The 26,132-nt window shown below is 44.6% G+C and overlaps 1 protein-coding gene across 1 annotated transcript in view; it reads right to left on the bottom strand.

The window, feature by feature from the left end:
- RASGEF1B (RasGEF domain family member 1B) overlaps positions 1-26,132 on the bottom strand; it is a 625,650-nt gene that overhangs the window by 513,266 nt on the left and 86,252 nt on the right. Inside the window, exon 2 of the mRNA XM_075352419.1 lies at positions 22,755-22,802. Coding sequence (XP_075208534.1) covers positions 22,755-22,802 — 48 coding nt within the window. The remainder of the gene's footprint in view (positions 1-22,754; positions 22,803-26,132) is intronic.

Raw genomic sequence — 26,132 nt, 5'->3', positions numbered from 1 at the left:
GGCTTCCACACACGTTTACATTCCAGACCAGAAAATTTGGCAAGGAACATAGTGGATGCATCAAGCTCCTTCGGACTTGACATAGATTCAATACCTCGTCGCCAACCACTGACAACACTATGTTCACATCCACGTCCCTGTCCCTTAACAACTGCCTTTTTTGTAATTTTTGGTTTTGCTGACATATTTGCAGATGTTGATAGCCCAAACCAAAAAAACCTTGACCCCCAAAATATTGTGAGAAAGTACAAGTAAGTACTTTGTACTAGGTAGCAATGGTATTGTCCTGTTTTGTATTTGCAAAGACCACTAGCAGCATATGAATAAGGCTTACGTGGACGGAGGGCACAAGTCAGGCTGTGAAACCCACATATTGTGGAAACAGGAACGGTGTTTTACTGTATCAGGCAGCAGTAAATACTAGAGATGAGCGAACCGGTCGCGGTTCGGCTCGAGGTTGGTTCGCCGAACGGGGGTCCCGTTCGAGTTCGGTTCGTTGAACATTCGACGAACCGAACTAGAACCAATAGGCTATAATGGGAGGCAATCACAAACACATAAAAATGCATGATAAATGTACACAAACAGTTAATAAACATTGCCATAACACTTACCGGTCCCCGCAATCCCTCCTGCACTCTGTCTCCTGCCGCTATTCCATCCGATGATCGCTGAATCTTCCCGGTGACCGGCACTGCCAGCAGAGAAGCAGGACCTATCGTGACGTCAAAATAGCCATGTGACCAGTCACGTGGCTATTATCTCATTGGCTACAGACTAGTCACATGACTATGACACGTCATGTAGGACCTGCGAGTGCATCTCTCCGGTACACGGTGCACATTTGTGTATCGCCGTGTACCGGCGATATGCTCTAGCACACGGTCGACTCCCCGTTCCGTTAGGGACCGGCTGACACAGCCGGTCATTAACGGAGATCACCGTTGCCATAGCAACGCAGTTAGCGGTGACGTCACCGCTAACCGCGGCTCCGGGAGCACCGTTGCTATGGTAACGCGTCTGTCAGCGTTACCGCTGTTACCGCTAGCAGCACTGATCACTCACGGAGTGAAGGCTGCACGCTGCTTCCCGATTGTAGTGAGGATTGTAGTGAGGATGAGGTGCCCCAGCTCATCAAGTAATGGGCTGGGGCACCTCATCCTCACTATAATCCTCACTACAATCCTGAAGTGCAGTTTCTTCAAATTAATTTAAAGGCACTTGGAACGCTGAAATTGCTGCTTATAATTTAAGCCTCTATTAAAAACCTCTTATCAGCGCTGGTTTATTGGGGATTTATTGGGCTGACAGGGGGTAATAAAGATGGAGTCTCTAATGTGTCTGTGTATTTATTTCTATTAAAGTATTTTTTCTCTGTGTGGTGTCTTTTTTTAACCCTTTATTCGAGATTCTTAATGGCCGGGTCAAACATGCCTGACATTAAGAATCTCTGGCTTAATACTGGCTAGTAAAACAAAGCCAGTATTAACTCATGATTACCCAACAAGCCACCCGGCTCCAGGGCTGTTGGAAGAGTTGGATACAGCGCCAGATGATGGCGCTTCTATGAGAGCGCCATTTTCTGGGATGGCTGCGGACTGAAATTCGCAGCAGAGGCGCCCAGAAACCTCGGGCTAACCTGTGCTGCGGATTCCAATCCCCAGCTGCCTAGTTGTACCTGGCTGGACACAAAAATGGGGCGAAGCCCACATCATTTGGTTTTTAATTATTTCATGAAATAAGTGAAATAATTAAAAAAAAAAAGGCTTCCCTATATTTTTGGTTCCCAGCCGGGTACAAATAGGCAACTGGGGGTTGGAGGCAGCCCGTAGCTGCATGCTGTACCTGGCTAGCATACAAAAATATGGCGAAGCCCACGTCATTTTTTTGGTGGGCAAAAAACTTCTGCATACAGTCCTGGATGGAGTATGCTGAGCCTTGTAGTTCTACAGCTGCTGTCTGCTCTTCTCCATACAGACACACAGCAGCTGCAGAACTACAAGGCTCAGCATACTCAGCATACTCCATCCAGGACTGTATGCAGAAGTTTTTTGCTGAAAAAATTATGTGGGCTTCGCCATATTTTTGTATGCTAGCCAGGTACAGCAGGCAGGTACGGCTGCCCCCAACCCCCAGTTGCCTATTGGTACCCGGCTGGGAACCAAAAATAAATGGAAGCCCTTTTTTTATTATTTCATGAATTTCATGAAATAATTAGAAAACAAATGACGTAGGCTTCGCTCTATTTTTGTGTCCAGCCAGGTACATCTAGGCAGCTGGGGATTGGAATATGCAGCACAGGTTGGCCTGAGCTTTCTGGGCCCCACTGCTGCGAATTGCAGTCTGCAGCCGCCTCAGAAAATGGCACTTTCATAGAAGCGCCATCTTCTGGCGCTGTATCCAACTCTTCCAGCACCTGCCTGCTATACCTGGCTAGTATACAAAAATATGGCGAAGCTCACGTCCTTTTTTTGTAGTTTTTTGGCCAAAAAAATTAAAAAATGCTTCCCTGGATTTTCCATTGCCAGTGAAGGAAACACCAAGTAGTGGGGGTTAGCAGCCAGTAGCTGCTTGGATTACCCTTAGCTAGCAATACAAAAAATGCTGCGGGAGCCCATATATATTATTTTTAATTATTTATTTAAATAACTAAAAACAAAATGGGCTTCCCTGTATTTTGATTGCTGGACATCACAGTGCTGTAAAAATAAATCTTTAAAAAAATGACATAGCGCTCCGCGGTATTTTTGATTCTCAGTGCAGATAAAGCAGACAGCTATGGGTTGCCACCCCCATCTGCCTGTCGTTACCTTGGTTGGCAATCAAAATACAGGGAAGCCCATTCATTTTTTCTATTTTAAAAATAGTTAAAAAAAAAAATGACGTTGGGTCCCCCCATTTTTGATAGCCAGCTAGGGTAAAGCAGACGTCTGTAGCCTGAAAACCACAGCTGGCAGCTTTACCGTGGTTGGGGATCCAATGTGGAGGTCCCCCCAGGCTCTTTTTTTAAAATTATTTTATAAATATTAATAATTACACAAAAAAAGTAGGGTCCCCTCCAAATTGGATCACCAGCCAAGGTAAAGCGGACAGCTGTGGTCTGGTATTCTCAGGGTGGGAAGGTCCATAGTTATTGGGCCTTCACAGCCTAAAAATAGCAGGCCGCAGGCACCCCAGACGTGGCGCATCCACTAGATGCGCCAATCCTGGCGCTTTACCCCAGCTCATCCCGTGCCCTGGTGCAGTGGCAAACGGGGTAATAAATCGGGTTGATACTAGCTGTAAAGTCACCTGAGATCAAGCCCAGCAGTTTGTGATGTCATGGCGTCTATTAGATACCCAACATCATAAACTGTCAGTACTAACAAAAACAAAAAATCGACAAAAGAAATTTATTTGAAAAAACAGTCCCCAAAACATTTCCTCTTTCACCAATTTATTGTAAGAAAAAATATAAAGGGGTCCCACGACGACTCTGGAACGTCTAGAATATGGGGTTGAGACACTCATGGAACGTATCCCCCATTTTCTAGGAGTGCGGACCCTTCATGTGAGGAGTGTGGGTGCAATGAATCTGCACTCACTCTCCCCGGGTCCACAGCAGCAGAGTCCATGTCGTAATGGTTGCTACCAAAGCTGCAATGCCCTGCTCATGAGGTAAGGGCATGCCTAATCAGGAGAACTACTGTAGAGGAAGCTCTGCTCACTGGTATATAGGTGCTCAGAGGTAATAATAGATAAAATTAGTGAGTAACCTCGGCACTCTAAATCTCCCAGACTAAGTCAGTAAGTCACAACGGATAGTAATGCAAAATCACTCTTTATTGGTCCGTATTAAGAAAAAAAAAAATTTCATAAGCATATATGTTTTTGTCCAACACAAGTTACAAATGACGTTTCGGCCTGAGCCTTCGTCAGATTGGACTTATCTGCATGTAATCATGAAAAATGACAATAATCAGTATCACATAAGAGTGAGAGAACAATAACATAAACTCGAACAATGTAGAGGTACAATTGGGATGCAGCAAAAAAATTGCAACACAGCAAGAAATGAAACACATGATACAAATGTCATAATACAGTACAAGGACAATATAGTAATGACAAATATGGGGTCAGAGTAGGCTTAGACAGCTCTGGTATGAAAGAGATGTCAATCATAAAGTAACATGTGCAGTAGGTGTAGAGCTACACTATGCATGGCAGAGCTAATGGGTAGACCGACCATAGAAAAAGAACGGAGAAAAAGTGGAGAAAAAGTGGAGAAAAAATGGAGAAAAAGTGGAGAAAAAGTGGAGAAAAAGTGGAGAAAAAATGGAGAAAAAGTGGAGAAAAAGTGGAGAAAAAGTGGAGAAAAAATGGAGAAAAAGTGGAGAAAAAGTGGAGAAAAAGTAGAGAAAAAGTGGAGAAAAAATGGAGAAAAAGTGGAGAAAAAGTGGGAAAAAGTGGAGAAAAAATGTAGAAAAAGTGGAGAAAAAATGGAGAAAAAGTGGAGAAAAAGTGGAGAAAAAATGGAGAAAAAGTGGAGAAAAAGTAGAGAAAAAATGTAGAAAAAGTGGAGAAAAAATGGAGAAAAAGTGGAGAAAAAGTGGAGAAAAAATGTAGAAAAAATGGAGAAAAAGTGGAGAAAAAATGGAGAAAAAGTGGAGAAAAAGTGGAGAAAAAGTGGAGAAAAAATGGAGAAAAAGTGGAGAAAAAGTGGAGAAAAAGTGGAGAAAAAATGTAGAAAAAGTGGAGAAAAAATGGAGAAAAAGTGGAGAAAAAGTGGAGAAAAAATGTAGAAAAAATGGAGAAAAAGTGGAGAAAAAATGGAGAAAAAGTGGAGAAAAAGTGGAGAAAAAGTGGAGAAAAAATGGAGAAAAAGTGGAGAAAAAATGGAGAAAAAGTGGAGAAAAAGTGGAGAAAAAGTGGAGAAAAAGTGGAGAAAAAGTGGAGAAAAAATGTAGAAAAAGTGGCGAAAAAGTGGAGAAAAAGTGGAGAAGAAGTGGAGAAGTGGAGAAGAAGTGGAGAAGAAGTTGAGAAGTGTTTGTTCATGCCAGATGGGAGATAAATAATTTTTTACCGGCGCTGTCATTTACTGTAACGTGATAATCGGTATACGCTGTATACCTGTGATCACGTGAGCGGGGACCGGAAAAACCGTCCTGAATCATGATCTCCAGGGTCTCAGCTAGCCCTGAAACCCCGGAGATTTTCTGACGCTGGGGGGCGTTATTCACTTATTTCTGCCTGCTGTTTATAAACGGCAGATCAGAATAAGGCTACATTAACACGACCGATCCATTTTTGTGGTCTGCAAAAAACAGTCCATTTTTTTTCACGGGTGCATCCGTGTGGCATCCGTTTTCGTTCAGTAGACGGTCCGTATGTCATCTGTTTGTCATCTGTGTGCCTTCCATTTTTTTTGTGTACTGCAAAAAAACTGAATGAGGGTAAATGCATAAATTTACCCAGGATCCATAGCTTCATCCTACATGAGGCGGTCACATGTTCACTCCAGTGCCATTTTCTACTGCTTTTCACAGCGTAGAGCGCTCTGGTGATTTTCTTGTGCTTGTGCACTTCATATCAGTCTTTTCTGTCATTATAATGGCAGAAAGACACATAATGTCCCACTCTCCTGCATTTTGTAATTTTGCACCCTTTGGTGCCTTTCATGTGACACTAAGGGGTGCTTAGCTTTGTATTTAGCCAAAAAAATGGAAAAAAAAAATGACGTAGGGTTCCCCCTATTTTTGTAGCCAGCTACGGTAAAGCAGACGGCTGCAGCCTGCAGACCACAGCTGGCAGCCTCACCTTGGCTGGTAATCCAAAACTGAGGGCACCCCACGCTGTTATTTTAAATTAAATAAATAATTTAAAAAAAAAAAAACACGTAGGGGTCCCCCCAAAATTGGATCACCAGCCAAGGTAAAGCAGACAGCTGGGGTCTGATATTCTCAGACTAAGGAGGTCCATGGTTATTGGACTCTCCCTAGCCTAAAAATAGCAGGCCGCAGCCGCCCCAGAAGTGGCGCATCCATTAGATGCGCCAATCCTGGTGCTTCGCCCCAGCTCATCCCGCGCCCTGGTGCGGTGGCAAACGGGGTAATATATGGGGTTAATACCAGATGTGTAATGTCACCTGGCATCAAGCCCTGGGGTTGGTGAGGTCAGGCGTCTATCAGATACCCGACATCACCAACCCAGTCAGTAATAAAAAAAAATAGACAACAAACACATTTTTATTTGAAAAAACACTCCCCAAAACATTCCCTCTTTAACCAATTTACTAGAAAGAAAAACAAATCCAGGTCTGGTGTAATCCAAGGGGTTGCCATGACGATCCACACTGTCCCAGTCAATGAAGAGCAGGATGTTCCCCATTGGCTGGGAGAGCAGTGCAGTGACCTGAGCTAACATCAATGGGTCAGCCCAGGTCACTGCAGGGGATGACAAGTGCTGCTGTCAGCGAGGTACATTACCTGCGCTGATCTCCAGCACACTGACAGCCCCTGTCACTGAGTTCAATGACCGGCGCCTTCACACCAAGTATTGCGAGAGGCCCGTGACGTCACCGCTAGTCAGTCTCGGGTCGGAAGCGAGAGGTGATGTGACAAGCGGCGGCCATGGAGGACAGTGACAGCGCTGAGGTCGGGATGGCGGGACTTCATCACCGCAGGTAAGCCGAGCGGTACCATGTGTGCAGAGTGCAGTGTGTGTGTGTGTGTGTGTGTGTGTGTGTACGTGTGTACATGCCGCGGGCAGGAGGGGGCGGAGTGAGCTGAGCGGGGTAGTGTGGGCTTCCTGCACGTAACTAGGATAAACATCGGGTTACTAACCAAAGCGCTTTGGTTGGATACCCGATGTTTATCTTGGTTACCAGCTTCTGGCTGCCAGCGATGGCTCCTGCACACTGTAGCTGTAAAAAGCCCTGCTTTTTGCTGCTAGAACCGTTCTCGAACGTATCTAGAACTATCGAGCTTTTGCAAAAAGCTCGAGTTCTAGTTCGATCTCGAACAGCCCCCAAAATCACTCGAGCCTAGAACTGGAGAACCTCGAACCGCGAACCGCGCTCAACTCTAGTAAATACTAGAGTACTGTTTTGTAACTATTTGCAAAAGCCAATAGCAAAGTATGAATGTGGCTGACATGGACGGACAGCACAAGTCAAGCTGTGAAACCCTAAATATTGTGGAAACAGGAACGGTGCTTTACTGTATCAGGCAGCAATAAATACTAGAGTACTGCTTTGTAATTATTTGCAAAAGCCAATAACAATGTATGAATGTGGCTGACGTGGATGGACGGCACAAGTCAGATTGTGAAACCCTAATTGTTGTGGAAACAGGAATGGTGGTTTACTGTATCAGGCAGCACAAAATGGTAGAGTCCTGCTTTGTATTTGCAAAGTCCACTAGAAACATATGAATGTGGCTGACGTGGACGGACGGCACAAATCAGGCTGTGAACCTCTAAATATTGTGGAAACAGGTCCTGATTCCCTACCTAATCCACAATGTCGCCCTCCTGCTGTGACTTTATTCATTGCTATCAGCTCTTAAAAGAGCTATTGTATTCTGATTTCTGGACAGCACCATGGAAGTAGTGACACACACTGCTTTAAACACTCTCCCTACTCAGAAATCTGTCCCTCTGAACACTACACTGACCTATGCTGCAGGCAGCCCTGAAAAGGGCTTTTTGTGTTATTAAGAGGCCTACACTCTCCCTAGCAGCTGCTCGCCCTATCCCTATGCTGATACAAAGCAGACTCCAGATGCAGTATGCGCCAAATGGTAGCAGCGGAAGGTCTTTTATAGGCCCTATTAACCCCTTCACGACCGGCCGATTTTTCCCTTTCCGTTTTTTTTTGCCATTCTTCTTCCAAGAGACATAACTGTTTAATTTTTCAGTCAATATGGTCATGTGAGGGCTCATTTTTTTGCGGAACAAGCTGTACTTTCAAATGAAACCATAAGTTTTACCATATAGTGTACTGGAAAATGGCAAAAAAAGTCCAAATACGGACAAGTTGCAAAAAAAGTGCGATAGCACTATAGTTTTTGAGATATTTTATTCACTGTGTTCACTATATGGTAAAACTTATGTGTGGGTGTGATGCCTCAGGTCAATGTGAGTTCGTAGACATGAAACATGTATAGGTTTACTTTTATATAAGGGGTTAAAAAAATCAGAAGTTTGTCCGAAAAAAGTGGAGCCTGTTTTTCGCCATATTCCGTGACCCGTAGTGTTCTCATTTTTCAGGATCTATGGCTCAGTGATGGCTTATTTTTTGCGTCTCAGACTGCTGTTTTTAATTGTACCATTTTTGTGCAGATGCTATGTTTTGATTGCCTGCATTTTGTGCAAAAGTTGTGGCGACCAAAAAACGTAATTTTGGCATTTGGAATTTTTTTGCCGCTACGCCGTTTACTAATCAGATTAATTGATTTTATATTTTGATAGATTGGGTGTTTCTGAATGCGGCAATACCAAACATATGTATATTTTTTATTTTTTAACCCTTTAAATTTCAATAAGGCGAAAGGGGGGTGATTTGAACATTTAGAGTTTTTTTATTTTTTTTTTATTTATTTTAAGAAAAAATTCAACTTTTTTTTAATTTTACTAGTCCCCCTAGGGCGCTATATGGATCAACAATCCGATCGCTCTGCCATATCTGCTGATCACAGCTATACAGCTGTAAACAGCAGATATGCTCATTTTCTGCCTCACCCAGCTACAGGCCGAGTGAAACCGAAAGTAATTCATGTGAGCTACAGGAGTCATCACATGACCCTGAGCTACCATGACAACCACCAGAAGTCACGTGATCATGTCACGTGACTTCCGGTATCGGCCGGTGAGTAAATGTTTACCGCTGATGCCGTTATAATGGCGCTGTCAGATATTGACAGCACTATTTAAGGGGTTAAACGGCACAAGCAGATAACGATTCTGCTCATGCCTAGCAGGCACACATCTCAGCTGTGAAAATCAGCTGAGATGTGCGCCGATTTCGGCAGGCTGCAGGCAGCAGACCGCGGTCACTATGACCCCTAGGATGTAATATTACTGCCCGCAGTCGTTAATGGGTTAATCACAGTAACACTACAACCAAGATGACTGCGGTATTACTGTGATTGGCTAAGAAGCCCAGCATGTTTACTTCTGCAAAACAGGTGCCAAAACGGCTGGGCAGGTCATCCAAATATAGCGAGGCGAATACACTATTACTCGCTATATAACGAATAGCCCAAGTACCATATTATTCTGCAAATAGTGAATAGTAACAAATACACTCGCTCATCACTATTCAAAACATATCAATTTATTCAGTATCAATTATAAGTGCCATGTGTTGAAATGCATGCCCCAACACACCTTGGCTGCTATAAATTAGGTTATTCATATATGTTTGAGGAATTTTCAGCTACACTGAATGCACTTGGTGATGGCAAATCATTAAAGGAAATCTGTCAGCAAGTTTTTGCTACTTCATCTGAGAGCAGCATGATGTAAGGAAAGAGATATTACATCCAACAATGTATCACTTAGATTACTAGGTGCTGCAGTTCTGAAGAATCAGAGTTTCTGGATTTAGCAATGCAACAGAGCTGAGAAATCTGCCCCACCCACTCCAGGGTCTCTATATGCAATACATATAGACACTGACCTGTGCAGAGGCAGTGTAATTCAGCAATGATAAGGTTCAAGTATTAATACAAACATTGCAGGTAAACAACAGCACAACCTTGATAAGAAAGGCATTGCTGAAATCTGTGTTTTAACCCCTACAGCATGCTGTCTTCAGATTACTTAGCAATAACTTGCTGACAGATTCCCTTTAAGATTAACATTGCTGACCAATGATGTCCGAGATATGCACAATGGTAGTCTCAAGTATGGAGACTATGAAGGTAAAGATAGCACATTTAGGCCATGCAGAATGCTCACAGTAGCAAGAACAACATATGGCCTGGAAATGTCATGTTGAAAAATGGTTCCTGGGACACTTTGGATAAATGGCCTTATCACTGGTTGCAAGATCAATTGAATGTAACAGCAAGCTATTAATGTATCTGAAATGATAATGAGAGGGGAGAGGCTACCATTTATGCAAACTAAAAGCATAACCGCAGAAGTAGGACTGGAATAGACGATCTCTCATAAAGGCCTCTTTATGGTGTTTTCCACATGGTCTCCAGACCAATCTATGGCTATCATTAGATCCAAGAAAAAAGTGAATTGCAAAAGAGGATAGACCTCAATTGCAGCCTTTATTGACATGTTCATCTGCACAATGATAGCCTTTGATGGCATGAAGTCAGTGGAACATCTGTAGCTGCATGTCTAGCTCATGACAAAATTGTAAGTCTATAGCTTTTGAAGCTTTTGTAGACACTGACACCTTAGGCTTGGTATGTGACAATCAATTCCACTTGCAGTACAGATTGGTCAATCATGGAAGTGTAATGCCCCATGGGGCAGGCGGTTAACCTACTTGTTGCCGGGCCATCGACTGTCGTTGTCACGGGCGGCCTAGCCTGGCTCCATTGCCCTGAGGTGTACAGAAGATGGCTGGGGAAGGATTATGGGGGTAGTAATGAGGTGATTATCGTGACGCCACCTGTGGTATACGGCCAAGGAATGGGCCGCCGCTGCTGTCGCTGTCCTCCGGGTCAGATGGTGGTAGCAGCTATGGATGGTGTCGCTCCCCACAGGTGGAGCAGGCCCCAAGGAGGATGATGAGGGGAGTAGTAATGGTGGGTGCCGAAGCACGGAGCGGCGGTGCCGGTAATTAAGAGACTAATGCGGGCATCACATGAGACAATCTATCATGCGATCGCACGAGCGATCACACCCACCCCCATCGTTTGTGCTTCATGGGCAATTAGTTGCCCGTGGCGCACAAAGTCGTTAAACCCCCGTCACATGCACTTACCTGCTGAGCGATGTCGCTGTGGGCGGCAAACATTCACTTCCTGAAGGGGGTGGGATGTTCGGCGTCACAGCGACGTCACACAGCGACCGGCCAATAGAAGCGGAAGGGGGAGATGAGTGGGACGTAAACATCCCGTCCACCTCCTTCCTTCAGCATTGCCGGCGGGACGCAGGTAAGCTGTGTTCATCGTTCCCGGGGTGTCACACGGCGCAGGTTGTTTACTCACTCTTTGTGTTGTGCCGCTCACCCAGATAATGCAGGTCAATTGCTGTGATGGGCTCCGTCAAACCCGAATCCTTTTAGAGAAAAGTCTGGTGTGGTGTTCCGTGGGTTCCCTCCTTGTAATGCCTGTCTGTGGATCCCCTGGCTTGAAGCTACGAGGAGACCCGGTTTTCACGAGTAGTACTCTTGTCCCTATATGCAGTTGCCCCGGTTCGGATGTGGGGTCTGGCGTTATCCTAGGCCCCTGGATCCTATATGGCACTGTGCTTTAGGGCGCTGTGTGATCAGGGAAGCAAGAAACTTTCCCCGTCCTGGCAGATTCTGGAAAACCAACGTGGAGTATCTTCCCTAGGGTTCTGCTGCCCTGAGTGGTGTCGATTCCGAGGGGAGAAGATGCACTCTCCCCACGGCAATCGTTTGAACTTCTCCTTCTTCCCACCAGAGCACCCGTGAGACATGTCTGCTCCCTTGCTCTCCTGCTGGAGAACTCCCTGACTGTTGTGTTGGCTCCTGATTCCCCCTGCTGGCTGCACCTCCCCCCTCCCAGGTCCTAAGCTAGTGGGACTGTGGCCCCTGTGTGAGGGCATCCTGTAAATGCCACTCAGTCGGCGACCCCTTTATTACCCTACCCTTGCCCAGTCCCCAGTGGGAACAGGGCAACATGGTGTGTATTTGAGTGTGTAAGTGGTTATACTGGGACTGACTTCCTCAGAATCCGGGTTTAGCATTATACCCAAATTTGGGTGCAATACTCTGTGGCGACTGAAGTCTCAGGGCCACCACAGAAGCAGTGGTAAGAGCACTTCTCCAAGGTGTCGACAACAAGATGCCAAATGTTGATTGTGTTATTGTGGTACTGTGACCAACCTGTAAGGCCTAAACATATTACCATGGCCTGAAATGTGTCCACTCTTGTCTCCCACCAAGCACGTTTGGGACGTCATTGGTCGGGAACAGTCAGCAGTGGATCTTGATAACTTGCATTCCCAAGTTCATTCAAAAGCAGAAGATTCCTCAGACAACTGTCAGTAACCTCATTGACAGCGTGCTAAGGTGTATTAATATGTGTTTCTGCATGTGGCACTCATACTCGATACTGAATAAATCGAGTGGTGTTAAAATTGGGTTTACATTTTTAATTAACTTGCATATTATTAGCATATCTATTGATTCAGTGATTTCCATATTCCTTTTTGATGTTTCAATTTCAATGTTCAGGAGCGTATTTACATACATTCACACAGATAATCACATGGAGGAATATATACTTATATATATACACTATGTTATAGATACACACATGATAAAAATGTCATGTTGTATTTGTTTTGTTAAGTCTGTCACTGAGTTTATGCCTATCTTAGAGAATACAAACGTGCATCGATAGTAGATCTTTACTTTATAGAATGATGCAAAAAAAAAATCAAAAAAGTATACAATTCATTTGACTCTTACAATGGTGCTGATATTTGAAAATAAGCTTTATATTCACAAGCAAAACTACTTTCATTTGTACTGTGCTGTAAACACCCTTTAAGCAGTCTTGAATGTCAACTGTCCTAGCATTTAAGAGGTTATCCCATGAATGAGCTGACATTTGGCTATGTCCATATCTCCAATAGATTTCAATGGAGAGTGACCATGCATGAAAGGCCATCTCTCTACTGAGAACAGAGAACAAGATCCCCACATTCTAAAAATTAGCGGGGGTCTCCACAGTAGGACTCCCACCAATCAAACTCTGATTGACTGAAATGTCATATTAGTAGTAGAAAGAAACCCTTACAAAAAAGCAATACAGAAGACTACTGCTCTTAACTTATCAGATAATATACAGTATGTCATGACAGTTTCCAAAACTTCTACTTTTACAAAAACCTCATTGTTTACTTCCAATACAAATCCTGTCATGGTCATGTTGTTACGCTCACGGCCGGTGTAGAGGCAGTGAGTGGGAGTAGTAGACTCACTGGGCCACAGGGTGACCCAGGCTTATTCTCTAGTGGAAGGGGCTTAACCCCTTCACCCCCGGCCACTAAAACACCCTAATGACCGGGCCATTTTTTGCAATTCTGACCAGTGTCACTTTGACAGGTTATAACTCTGGAACGCTTCAACGGATCCTGGCGATTCTGACATTGTTTTTTCGTGACATATTGTACTTCATGTCAGTGGTAAATTTAGGCCGATATTTTTTGCGTTTATTTGTGAAAATTTAGGAAATTTGGCGAAAATTTTGAAAATTTCGCAATTTTCAAACTTTGAAAATTTATGCCCATAAATCTGAGAGATATGTCACACAAAATAGTTACTAAATAACATTTCCCACTTGTGTACTTTACATCAGCGCAATTTTCGAAACAAATTTTTTTTCCGTTAGGAAGTTAGAAGGGGTCAAAGGTCATCAGCAAATTCTCATTTTTCCAACAAAATTTACAAAATAATTTTTTTTAGGGACCACATTACATTTGAGGTGACTTTGAGAGGCCTAGGTGACAGAAAATACCCAAAAGTGACCCCATTCTAAAAACTACACCCCTCACACTGCTCAAAACCACATCCAATAAGTTTATTAACCCTTTAGGTGCTTCACAGGAACCAAAGCAATGTGGAAGGAAAAAATGAAAATTTTACTTTTTAACACAAAAATGTTACTTTAGCCATAACATTTTCATTTTTACAAGGGAGAAAAGAGAAAGTACACAATACAATTTATTGTGCATGTTCTCCTGAGTACGCTGATACCCCATATGTGGTAAAAATCAATTGTTTGGGCGCACGGCAGAGCTCGGAAGGGAAGGAGCGCTATTTGAATTTTTGAACGCAAAATTAGCTGCACTCATTAGCGGACGCCATGTCGGGTTTGAAGACCCCCTGAGGTGCCTAACCAATGGAGCTCCCCCACAAGTGACCCCATTTTGGAAACTAGAGCCCTCAAATAATTTTTCTAGATGTTTGGTGAGCACTTTGAACCCCTGGGGGCTTCACAGAAGTTTATAGCGTTGAGCCGTGAAAAGAAAAAAAATTTTTTTTACCACAAAACGGTTGCTTCAACTAGGTAGCTTTTTTTCACAAGGGTAACAGGAAAAAATGCACCATAAAATGTATTGTGCATTTTCTCCTGAGTACGCAGATACCTCATATGTGGTGGAAATCAAATGTTTGGACACACAGCAGTGCTCGGAAGGCAAGGAGCGCCATTTGAATTTTTGAGTGCAAAATTAGCTGCACCTGTTAGCGGACGCCATGTCGGGTTTGAAGACCCCCTGAGGTGCCTAAACAATGGAGCTCCCCCACAAGTGACCCCATTTTGGAAACTAGAGCCCTCAAATAATTGTTCTAGATGTTTGGTGAGCACTTTGAACACCTGGGGGCTTCACAGAAGTTTATAGCGTTGAGCCGTGAAAAGAAAAAAAAATTTTTTTACAACAAAACGGTTGCTTCAACTAGGTAGCTTTTTTTTCACAAGGGTAACAGGAAAAAATGCACCATAAAATGTATTGTGCATTTTCTCCTGAATACGCAGATACCTCATATGTGGTGGAAATCAAATCTTTGGACACACGGCAGTGCTCGGAAGGCAAGGAGCGCCATTTGAATTTTTGAGTGCAAAATTAGCTGCACTCATTAGCGGACGCCATGTGGGGTATGAAGACCCCCTGAGGTGCCTAAACAATGCAGCTCCCCCACAAGTCACCCCATTTTGGAAACTAGAGCCCTCAAATAATTTTTCTAGATGTTTGGTGAGCACTTTGAACACCTGGGGGCTTCACAGAAGTTTATAGCGTTGAGCCGTGAAAAGAAAAAAAATTTTTTTTACCACAAAACGGTTGCTTCAACTAGGTAGCTTTTTTTCACAAGGCTATCAGGAAAAAATGCACCATAAAATGTATTGTGCATTTTCTCCTGAGTACGCAGATACCTCATATGTGGTGGAAAGTAATTGTTTGGGCGCATGGCGGGGTTCAGAAGAGAAGGAGCGCCATTTGACAGCAAAATTGGTTGGAATCATTAGCGGACGCCATGTCACGTTTGGAGACCCCCTATAGTGCCTAAACAGTGGAGCTCCCCCACAAGTGACACCATTTTGGAAACTAGAGCCCTCAAATAATTTTTCTAGATGTTTGATGTGCACTTTGAACACCTGGGGGCTTCACAGAAGTTTATAGCGTTGAGCCGTGAAAAGAAAAAAAAAATTTTTTACCACAAAACGGTTGCTTCAACTAGGTAGCTTTTTTTTTCACAAGGCTATCAGGAAAAAATGCACCATAAAATGTATTGTGCATTTTCTCCTGAGTACGCAGATACCTCATATGTGGTGGAAATAAATTGTTTGAGCGCATGGCGGGGCTCAGAAGAGAAGGAGCGCCATTTGACTTTTCAAACGCACAGACGCAGTGCACTGATCGGCCGCTGCAGGACGCACGGTCGGATGCGATAAAAAAAAGCGTCGGGGATACGTAAAAAAAAAAAGTCACGCCAAAAATTGACCATGGATGCAGATACGTTATGTGCATCCCTGATCAGCGCTTGGTGGGATGCACGGACGGATGCGATACAAAAAGCGTCGCAAATACGGAAAAAAGTCACGCCAAAAATTGACCATGGATGCCGATCCGTTATGTGCATCCCTGATCAGAGCTCGGCGGGACGCACGGACGGATGCGATACAAAAAGCGTCGTGAATACGGAAAAAAGTCACGCCAAAAACTGACCACGGATGCAGATCCGTTATCTGCATCCCTGATCAGCGCTCGGCGGGACGCACAGACGGATGCGATACAAAAAGCGTCGGGGATACGGAAAAAAAAGTCACGCCAAAAATTGAGCAGGGATGCCGATCCGTTATCTGCATCCCTGATCAGCGCTTGGCGGGACGCACGGACGGATGCGATACAAAAAGCGTCGGGGATACGGAAAAAAAAAAGTCACGCCAAAAATTGAGCAGGGATGCCGATCCGTTATCTGCATCCCTGATCAGCGCTTGGCGGGACGCACGGATGGATGAGATGTAAAAATGGACAGGGGATACGGAAAAAAAAAAAAAGTTATACTCACAGTACCCAGAGGACTAGCAGGAGGATCACTGACCAGAAGAGCTGCAGAGGAACAGATGGCAGAGAGGTGGACAGCTTTACAGGAGCAGCAGGCAGATCAGCAGAATGCCCAGGAAGGACCCAGCGATGGACGCAGATGTGATCAGGCCGGTGAAGACAGGTAAGAGGACGTCGGGGGAGAGCAGAGGGGGAGAGGGGGGGGGGGTTAGAGAGCAGAGGGGGGGGGAAGCAGAGGGGGAGGGGGTAGAGCAGAGGGGGAGACCGGAGAGGGAGCTGCAGAAGCAGAACAGAGATAATGGGGGAGGCAGTCAGATCGCGGGGGGAGCAGATCGGGATAAGGGGGGGGGGTTGGGGGGAGCAGATCGCGGGGGGGCACGGCAGGGGCTATCACGGCAGCGCGCAGGGGCACCACGGGAGCGCGCACGGGCTGGCTGCAAAGTGAGCACAGTACTCACGTGCAGCAGCGGTGACAGCTACGGCGGCGGCGGCAGCAGCGGCGGTGGCGTGGTACCACAAGTACCAGCCACTGCACGCTGCAGACATGTTGGGGGAGGGCTCGCAGGCCAGCACAGGCCTGGGGAGGGCGGCCACCGGCAGATCACACCGCCCCACTGCACACTGATTGGAGCGATTGCGCGTCATAGCACGATCGCTCCAATCAGTGCTGCAGGGGCTGGGGGAGACAAGTTTGAGGTCCACCTATGATATGCTGCAGCAGCTGCGGCATCTCATAGCTGGATCTCACAGGATCGCACTAATTCGGGCATTATTTTTGCCGAAATTAGTGCGATCGATGTGGTTGGCGGTTCAGATTTGAACAGCCAATCACATCGATCGTCGATAGGGGGTGGCGATGCCGCCCCCCCTGGGGTCAAGCAAAGGTCCCCTTCTGTAAGAAACAGCAGGGGACATCATTTGAAAGCCGTTGCTATGGCCACGGCAATCAAATGAAGTTTAGGCCGTAAAATTACGTCCCTGGTCGTTAAGTCACGTTAAAATAGGACGTAATTTTACGGCCCGTGGTCGTGAAGGGGTTAACTAAGCACCTATTTGTAGGAGCACACCAGGAACCACTCCCAGGGCAGTTACCGGGACTGTGGCAGCTGACCCCCAGGACAGGAGATGGACTCCTGGCACAGGAGCAGACAGTTACAGGCAGGATGCCTAAGGCAGACAGCCAGGTGGATACAGACAGATATGGAGAGCACGGCAGGGACAGGTAGGTATGGGAAGGCAGGTACAGGTGACTGACACAGGTCTAACAGGACCTGACAACTAGCTAGCACACTAATAGCCAAACTAACTAAGGATATTGGGCAGGCATCTCCTCTAATGTGAGGGTGCCTTAAATACATAGTGCCTCTCAGCTATTTCCTCAAAATAGCACGCTGGCCCTTTAAGAGGATGGGCCGGTGAGCATGTGTATGCCCTAAGTACACTCCCAGGAGACCTGAGCTGCGTGCACAGGAGGAGGAGGAAGCAGGAGCACACATGGTTGGCCGCAGGGCAGCAGGGGAGGAAGCGGGGGCAATGAGTAAGTTAGTGTCCCTGCAGGGTCGCTGGCGCAACACATGTCATAGTCTAAAGGTGTCAGGCTCCTTATCATACAGAACGTTTATAGTTGGCAGTCAATTGACACTTGTCCAAGCATCCCATGAAATGAACAGCTTTTCATCTTATGGATCCCATTAATTATATACATGCAGAAATCTTTTAAAAAGAGAAAGATTGGACTCTCAATGTAGAACATTGCAGAGCTTTTGATAATACAGTGAATATGCTTTATGTTCTATACATCAATTATATATTTATTCCTATACCTAATATGCAGAGTATGTAATCCTAAGAAGAAATGTTTCACTTATTTAATTTCTGCAGTTAGCCTTAAATATTAATACCTTAGATAGGAAGAAACATAAACTAGAAGTTCTTCACATCTAGTGTCTAGCTCTTTGATGAATAAGTAATATGTTTTCCAGACTGTCCTCCCGTTTCACTTCACTCTCAGATGTGGTCATAAGTATACCAACCTTATTCCTGAGGGGACTACTTAATTTCAAGATTTCTCCGTCCTTTGTATTCATAATGTATCTCACCATTAAAAATATATAGGAAAGTTTTGGTATTTTTCTCTGCAATAGGCTTTAAAAAGGTATTTTCGGAAACGAGTAGCTAGGAAGTAGGAGTTCAACATTAGAGAATGCTATGACCATCATGTTGTGAAACTGGGAGTACGAAGTGTAATATTAGAAACCTGCAGAACATGCATAGTCCCTAATTCATGAAATCTATATTTACTCTATTATGCACAACTGAAGAGGGCCCCTGTGTAAGAAGAGTCCATGGGCCCTTATACGAGGGGCTGCTGATAAGTCTGGCTTGATCCAGAAAGAAACTTGATAGGATAATGAAACTTTACATTTATTCCACATACTCTCCACTGATTTCAACACACTGCTTATATCGGTATTCCAAGTTCTGTAAGCCTAGCAAAAAGAAGGAATTTGGTTGTGCCTCAAACCAGGCATCTGTAGCAGCAATGGCATCAGAAATGGTGTGAAATTTGGTACCCTTAAGATGTTTCTTCAGTTTTGGAAACAGATGATAGTCAGAGGTAGCTAGATCTAGTGAATAAGGTGGCTGGTCAACCAGCTGAAATCCCAGCTCTGCCAGTTTTGCCTTGGTCACTTGTGCAGTGTGAGCAAAGGCGTTGTCTTGCAGGAAAATATTCCTTTGCACACCTTGCCGTGCCTTTTGGCCTTCAGAGGTACCTTCAATTGGTCCAAAAGTTCAATGTAATACCTTACATTGATGGTGGAACCCTTTTGAAGGTAGTCCACTAACAGTACACCCTCCTTATCCCAAAACACAGACCCCATCACCTTAGTGGCGGATTTTTGCACCCTAAACTTCTTTGGACAAGGAGAACCACAGTGCCTCCACTCTTTTGACTGCTCCTTCTTTTCAGGGTCATACAAATAAATTCAGGTCTCATCCATAGTGACCAGTCGATCCAGGAAATTCTTATCAGTCTAGAAATGCTAACAAATGGACGTTTTCACTCGCATGCTTCTCTGATCTGTTGTCAAACATTTGGAGACCCACTTTGCAAATAGCTTTCTAATGTCTAAATGTTCATGGATAATGACTCAAGCATGTTTACGGGAAATCCCCATGATGTCTCCTATTACTTTAGCTGAATTTCGTTGATTCTCCAGTATGAGGTTGTGCACAGCATCGACGATCTCCGGAACAGCAACCACTCTCAGTCGTCCAAGACGTTCTTCAACATTGGTGCTGGAGTGGTCCGTTTTAAATTTGGCAACCCAGTTCTTAACTATGGAATAGAAAGGGAATTGATCCCCCAATGTCCAAGACATATCACCATGAATATCCTTCGCAGACTTACCTGGCAGAAACAAGAATTTTATCACTTCTCTGCTCTGACTTGTTGTGAATATCACATTAGACTCTGCCATTTTGTTTTCCCGTGTGCGTAAAACACTGTTGCTATAAGCAACAAACACAACATTTTGAAAACATATATTGAACATATAAGGCTTTCATGTGATGTAACATTCGTTACCATAGAAACAAAAAAAGATCACAAAGCATGCGAAGACTTAACAGCAGCCCCTCGTATGTGTGTGTGACGTGGCCCTTTTATCTCTTGGGGCCCCTGTGCCGGCTACAATGGTATGTTCCTCCCTGTATGTACAAATATCATTCTCAATTAATTTTTGATTGTATCACAAAAAATTCAATAAAGCAGATTCAGCAATCAAACTGTACTAGAATTCAAGCACCACTTATCAGAAATGGGTGATGTACATGACGAACAGAACATTTAGTGTGTTTTAGACCTTTTTCGCCAACCTCGACAGTTAGGATTAGTTTCTAGAAAAAGTGTCATGACTAAAGGCCCCGTTACATGCAACGACATCGCTAACGAGATATCGCTGGGGTCACGGAATTCGTGAGACACATCCGGCCTCGTTAGCGACGTCGTTGCGTGAGACACTTACGAGCGACCGCTAACGATCCCAAATACAAAATAGTTGATTGTTGACACGTCATTCATTTTCAAAATATCGTTGCTCGTTTGGGACGCAGGTTGTTTGTCGTTCCTGAGGCAGCACACATCGCTACGTGTGACACCCCGGGAACGACAAACAACAGCGTTCCTGCGTCCTCCGGCAACGAGGTGGGAGTGACGTTCATGCGGCTGCTCTCCGTCCCTTTGCTTCTATTGGTGGCCTGCTATGTGACGTCGCTGTGACGCTGCACGAACCGCCCCTTTAAAAAAGAGGTTGTTCGCCAGCCACAGCGACGTCGTTAGGAAGGTAAGTTCGTGTCTCGCGTACCTGCGATATTGTTCGCCACGGGCAGTGATTTGCCCGTGACGCACGAACGACGGGTGCGGGTGCTATGTCGCTGCGTGTAAAGCGGCATTTAAAGGAGTCATAAAATATGGCAAATTCATTATTGCCACTTGTCACTGTTGTGGCACAAAATGCAGCTGTAAAGTACATATGGACTGAGTAGAAAAACAAAGGCACAAAGAGAAACTCTCAAGTAAGTTGTAGTAAATAGGCACAATTCTATAAAGCATATCATCGAACTATGGTCCTAATACCCATGAATGAGACCTCTGAGCTGTGAATGATGTTGTTGCTACTATTTGTATCTATCCTTTGGATCCTTTGGTGCCTCGTGTAGATCCATCCAAAAAACCCCCTAAAACTTCAATTTTCGTTTTGGATGGATGAGATAGAGAAAAGAACCAAAAAGTGTTGTGTTAAACATATCTAAGAAGTTGACAAAAATGTAGTATCCTTCATGCCCTATATTTGGTGTATTTTCTGCTTGTTTAGTCGAAGTCTGGAAAACTTTACAACACTATAATCTCTCTCCTGATGTGTTATTTCTTACGATCCAGCTTAGCCCGTATTTGATAGGTAATAGATTGGCTTGAGGAATATATAAAGTTATCTGTATGTTCTACTGAGACATGCTGATCTAACTGGAGATATCACCAACCATATGTGTTCGTAAGACAGCTCATGGTTTAGAACCTTTATAAAGATTGTAGATATGCTGAATAAAACATTTGGTAATGTACTTACATTTTGATATATGACTGTGTTCCCTTTATCACATGCAGGTCACATAACACATACCTGCACTGTTGTAGTCCCGTTCCTATGACATAGCAGTTACAAGTGAAAAGGTTTTGGTACCGTGTTAGCCAATTTGGCTAACATTATGACATAGCAAACATGGCTCACAAGCTTATTCATTTGGTATCCACACCTCTTCCACATAACTACATAAACTACATAATTACATAGATTTAAGAAGACCTAGGTCCATCTAGTTCAATCTTCCATCACCAATTATACATTTGGTAGTTAATCATTTATAACGCACACTATTACGTGTACACGATTTTATAGGATTTGCTCAATGTAGTCTAGTATAAGGAGTTGAATAAGGGGCTGGATCAGAGAATGCATGTACAAGGTAGGCATTGTTTATCTCAAACTGTGCTCCGTGACTATCAGAAAACTCCTTTAGGATACACAAATATCCACCATTTTGGAATCACACACATCTTTAAAGGTACCGTCACACATAATGAGATCGCTAGCGAGATCGCTGCTGAGTCATGGTTTCTGTGACGCAGTAGCGATCCCGTTAGCGATCTCGTTATGTGTGACATCTACCAGCGATCAGGCCCCTGCTGTGAGGTCGCCGGTCGTTGCAGAATGGTCCAGGCCATTTTCTTCAAAGGCGATGTCCTCCTGGGCAGGACGCATCACTGTGTTTGACACTGTGTGACAGGGTCACAGTGACTGCTGAGATCGTTATACAGGTCGCTACTGCGACCTGTATTGTTCCTGCATCGTTAGTAAGGTCTGACTGTGTGACATCTCACCAGCGACCTCCCTACGACTTACCAGCGATCCCTATCAGGTCGCATCGGTTTCGGGATCGCTGGTAAGTCGTTGTGTATGACTGGGCCTTAAGATTTAAAGTAGCCTTTGCAATTTGACATAGAAATTAGGCTTCATTCACACATCTGTGCAATATTTCCTAGTGCTGCCTGTTTTATTCCTTGACAGCACATGGGCTACAAAGTTTCATTGATCCATACACACATCACTTTTAAAAACAAATCCTCCGGTCTAAGAGACTCAGGGCATGTTCTGTTCTCATCCATTTAGTGGATCAGACTTGGGCATTAAAGTTTATGGGAGTCCATGTAAAATGGATCACCCCCTGAAGACTTACTTTGTACTTTAGATTTTCATTTGAGTTTCATCCATTTTTAACTGATCTATTGTTGAGTCAATGGATAAAACCAGTCTACTTACTTCAGTTAAAAAAACATGAAAAAAACTGAAAGCAACTAAGATGATCTGAGAAAAACATTGGTTTGGTTCTCTTGGATGCTAATGATCACAGAGATGTGTAAATGTTGAACGTTGCCCGATAGATAGATATAAATCCATCTTCATATTTGAAGAAAAAATTTCACATACCTTTCTCTTGGTGCTTTGATTCAGGGTAATACGGGACTGGCTCTTTATCTGTTTGGTAAAAAAAAAATAATATATAATTTATATAAAGGAGGAAGCAAAAGTGGAATTAAAATTAAATATTTAGGGAGAATCATACAGTTAATTCTCAACACAAAAATCTCACTGCAAATGAAGAGTAAAATTTCAAGAAAAGTTACACTTATACTGTAGATCGGGTGGGGGAGACATTTTGTAAGCGTCACCATTGTTAAGACAATAAACGCGCCAGTTTAGTCAGACTATACTGATAAACTTATGTGTATTAGGGCTGTTTCTAAAGTCTGCCATTTGTGGAAGAAGAATCAGATATGGTGAATTTTAAATACAAAATTCTTTTAATTATTGTTAAATAATTATTATTATAAAGTACCGTAAGCCTGACGTAAAACTGACCATTTATAATTCATCCAAAAATTATTTGATCTTTATTTCTTCGTATGAATTGCATTATAAATATTACAAAGTTGGTATGGAGAAAATAAAAAAATAAATTTGGACTGACACATTTCAGACTCATAGCTATGGGATGTATGTAAAGAACGCAAGGTCGGAAATGCGCTAACCCAAAAGCGTTTTTTTTTTATTTTCTCCCTACTAACTTTAAAGTGTTTTCAATGCACTGCATTAAAGAAAAGATAAAGTCAAGTAATTACTTACAGAACATTACGCTGGTGTTTTCGTGAATTAGAAATGGTCAGATACAAAAGGGGCCATGCAAAAGATGAGGGGGTTGATAGAGCTTTTCTCTTTTTATTGGAATGTTATACTAATATTTTTCCACTGCCTCTAGCATTACATACCTCATGTGATCATATAAGGGCCGTTTCACACATCCGGCTTTTCACCGAATTGCCAGATCCGACGCACTCCAGTACAGTGTGATACAGTACATTGGCAGCGCGACAAGCTCCATTCACATACTGTCATGTGACCCGAGCATGTGACCCGGAAGTTGCTGTGCTGCCATTGTACTGTATCACACTGTACTGGAGTGCGCCGGATCCGGCAATCCGGCGAAAAGCTGGATGTGTGAAACAGCCTAAAGCCCGCTACACACGCTTCAATATATCTCACAATTCGTCGTTGGGGTCAAGTTGTAAGTGACGCACATCCGGCATCGTTTGTGAGGTATCTGCGTGTGACAGCTACGTGCGATCAGGATTGAACGCAAAACCGTTGATCGAAAACACATCGTATCATTCTCTAGAATTAAGCGTTTTGTTGCACGAACCTAGTCAATTGTAACGTGTGACATCCCTCATACGATTTTGGTGTCTGATGCTATGTGCGCAGGTGTGCGCTCTGCACCACAGCTTATAAAAGGTCTGCTTCAGAGCGCAGCTGAAAAGCTGCGTTCTGAAGCGCCTCACAATGTCTGTCATTCACTAATCTCTGTCAGTCCGTCACTATCTCTGTCCCTCACTCTCTGTCCATGTCAGTCTATCCCCCTCTCTCATATACTCACCGATCCCCGATCCCCGGCGCTGCACTGCATTCACACTGCTCCGGCGGCTTTTACTGTTTTGAAAAAGCCGGCCGCCCATTAAACAATCTCGTATTCCCTGCTTTCCCCGCCCACCGGCGCCTATGATTGGTTACAGTGAGACACGCCCCCACGCTGAGTGACAGGTGTCACACTGCACCCAATCACAGCAGCCGCTGGGCGTGTCTATACTGTGTAGTGAAATAAATAATTAAATAATTAAAAAAAACGGCGTGCGGTTCCCCCCAATTTTAATACCAGCCAGATAAAGCCATACGGCTGAAGGCTGGTATTCTCAGGATGGGGAGCTCCACGTTATGGGGAGCCCCCCAGCCTAACAATATCAGCCAACAGCCGCCCAGAATTGCCGCATACATTATATGCGACAGTTTTGGGACTGTACCCGGCTCTTCCCGATTTACCCTGGTGCGTTGGCAAATCGGGGTAATAAGGAGTTATTGGCAGCCCATAGCTGCCAATAAGTCCTAGATTAATCATGTCAGGCATCTATGAGACACCCTCCATGATTAATCTGTAAATTACAGTAAATAAACACACACACACCCGAAAAAGTCCTTTATTAGAAATAAAAAACACAAACATATACCCTGGTTCACCACTTTAATCAGCCCCAAAAAGCCCTCCATGTCCGGCGTAATCCAGGATGCTCCAGCGTCGCTTCCAGCGCTGCTGCATGGAGGTGACCGGAGCTGCAGAATACACCGCCGCTCCGGTCACCTCCACGCAGGTAATGAAGACAGCCGCGCGATCAGCTGCTGTCACTGAGGTTACCCGCTGTCACTGGATCCAGCGGTGGCCACGGGTAACCTCAGTGACAGCTCAGCTGATCGCGCTACTCACCTCAGTTGCTGCGTGGAGGTGATAGGAGCGGCGGTGAGTAGCGCGATCAGCTGAGCGGTCACTGAGCTTACCCGCGGCCACCGCTGCATCCACCGCTGGATCCAGTGACAGCGGGTAACCTCAGTGACAGCAGCTGATCGCGCGGCTGTCTTCATTAGCTGCGTGGAGGTGACCGGAGCGGCGGTGTATTCTGCAGCTCCGGTCACCTCCATGCAGCAGCGCTGGAAGCGACGCTGGAGCATCCTGGATTACGCCGGACAAGGAGGGCTTTTTCGGGCTGATTAAAGTGGTGAACCAGGGTATATGTTTGTGTTTTTTATTTCTAATAAAGGACTTTTTCGGGCGTGTGTGTTTATTTACTGTAATTTACAGATTAATCATGGAGGGTGTCTCATAGACGCCTGACATGATTAATCTAGGACTTATTGGCAGCTATGGGCTGCCAATAACTCCTTATTACCCCGATTTGCCAACGCACCAGGGCAAATCGGGAAGAGCCGGGTACAGTCCCAGAACTGTCGCATCTAATGTATGCGGCAATTCTGGGCGGCTGTTGGCTGATATTGTTAGGCTGGGGGGCTCCCCATAACGTGGAGCTCCCCATCCTGAGAATACCAGCCTTCAGCCGTATGGCTTTATCTGGCTGGTTTTAAAATTGGGGTGGACCGCACGCCGTTTTTTTTAATTATTTAATTATTTATTGCACTACACAGTATAGACACGCCCACCGGCTGCTGTGATTGGGTGCAATGTGACACCTGTCACCCAGCGTGGGGGGCGTGTCTCACTGTAACCAATCACAGGCGCCGGTGGGCGTGGAAAGCAGGGAATACGAGATTGTTTAATGGGCGGCCGGCTTTTTCAAAACACTAAAAGCCGCTGGAGCAGTGTGAATGCCGTGCTGCGCCGGGGATCGGGGATTGGTGAGTATGAGAGAGGGCTGCTAACTTCAGTAACTTAGGAGATTAGCGGTCACCGGTGAGTCCTTCACTGGT

Source organism: Anomaloglossus baeobatrachus, chromosome 1, assembly GCF_048569485.1.
Source record: "Anomaloglossus baeobatrachus isolate aAnoBae1 chromosome 1, aAnoBae1.hap1, whole genome shotgun sequence".
Lineage (NCBI taxonomy): Eukaryota > Metazoa > Chordata > Amphibia > Anura > Aromobatidae > Anomaloglossus > Anomaloglossus baeobatrachus.
This window is presented reverse-complemented; position numbering and strand designations above follow the sequence as displayed.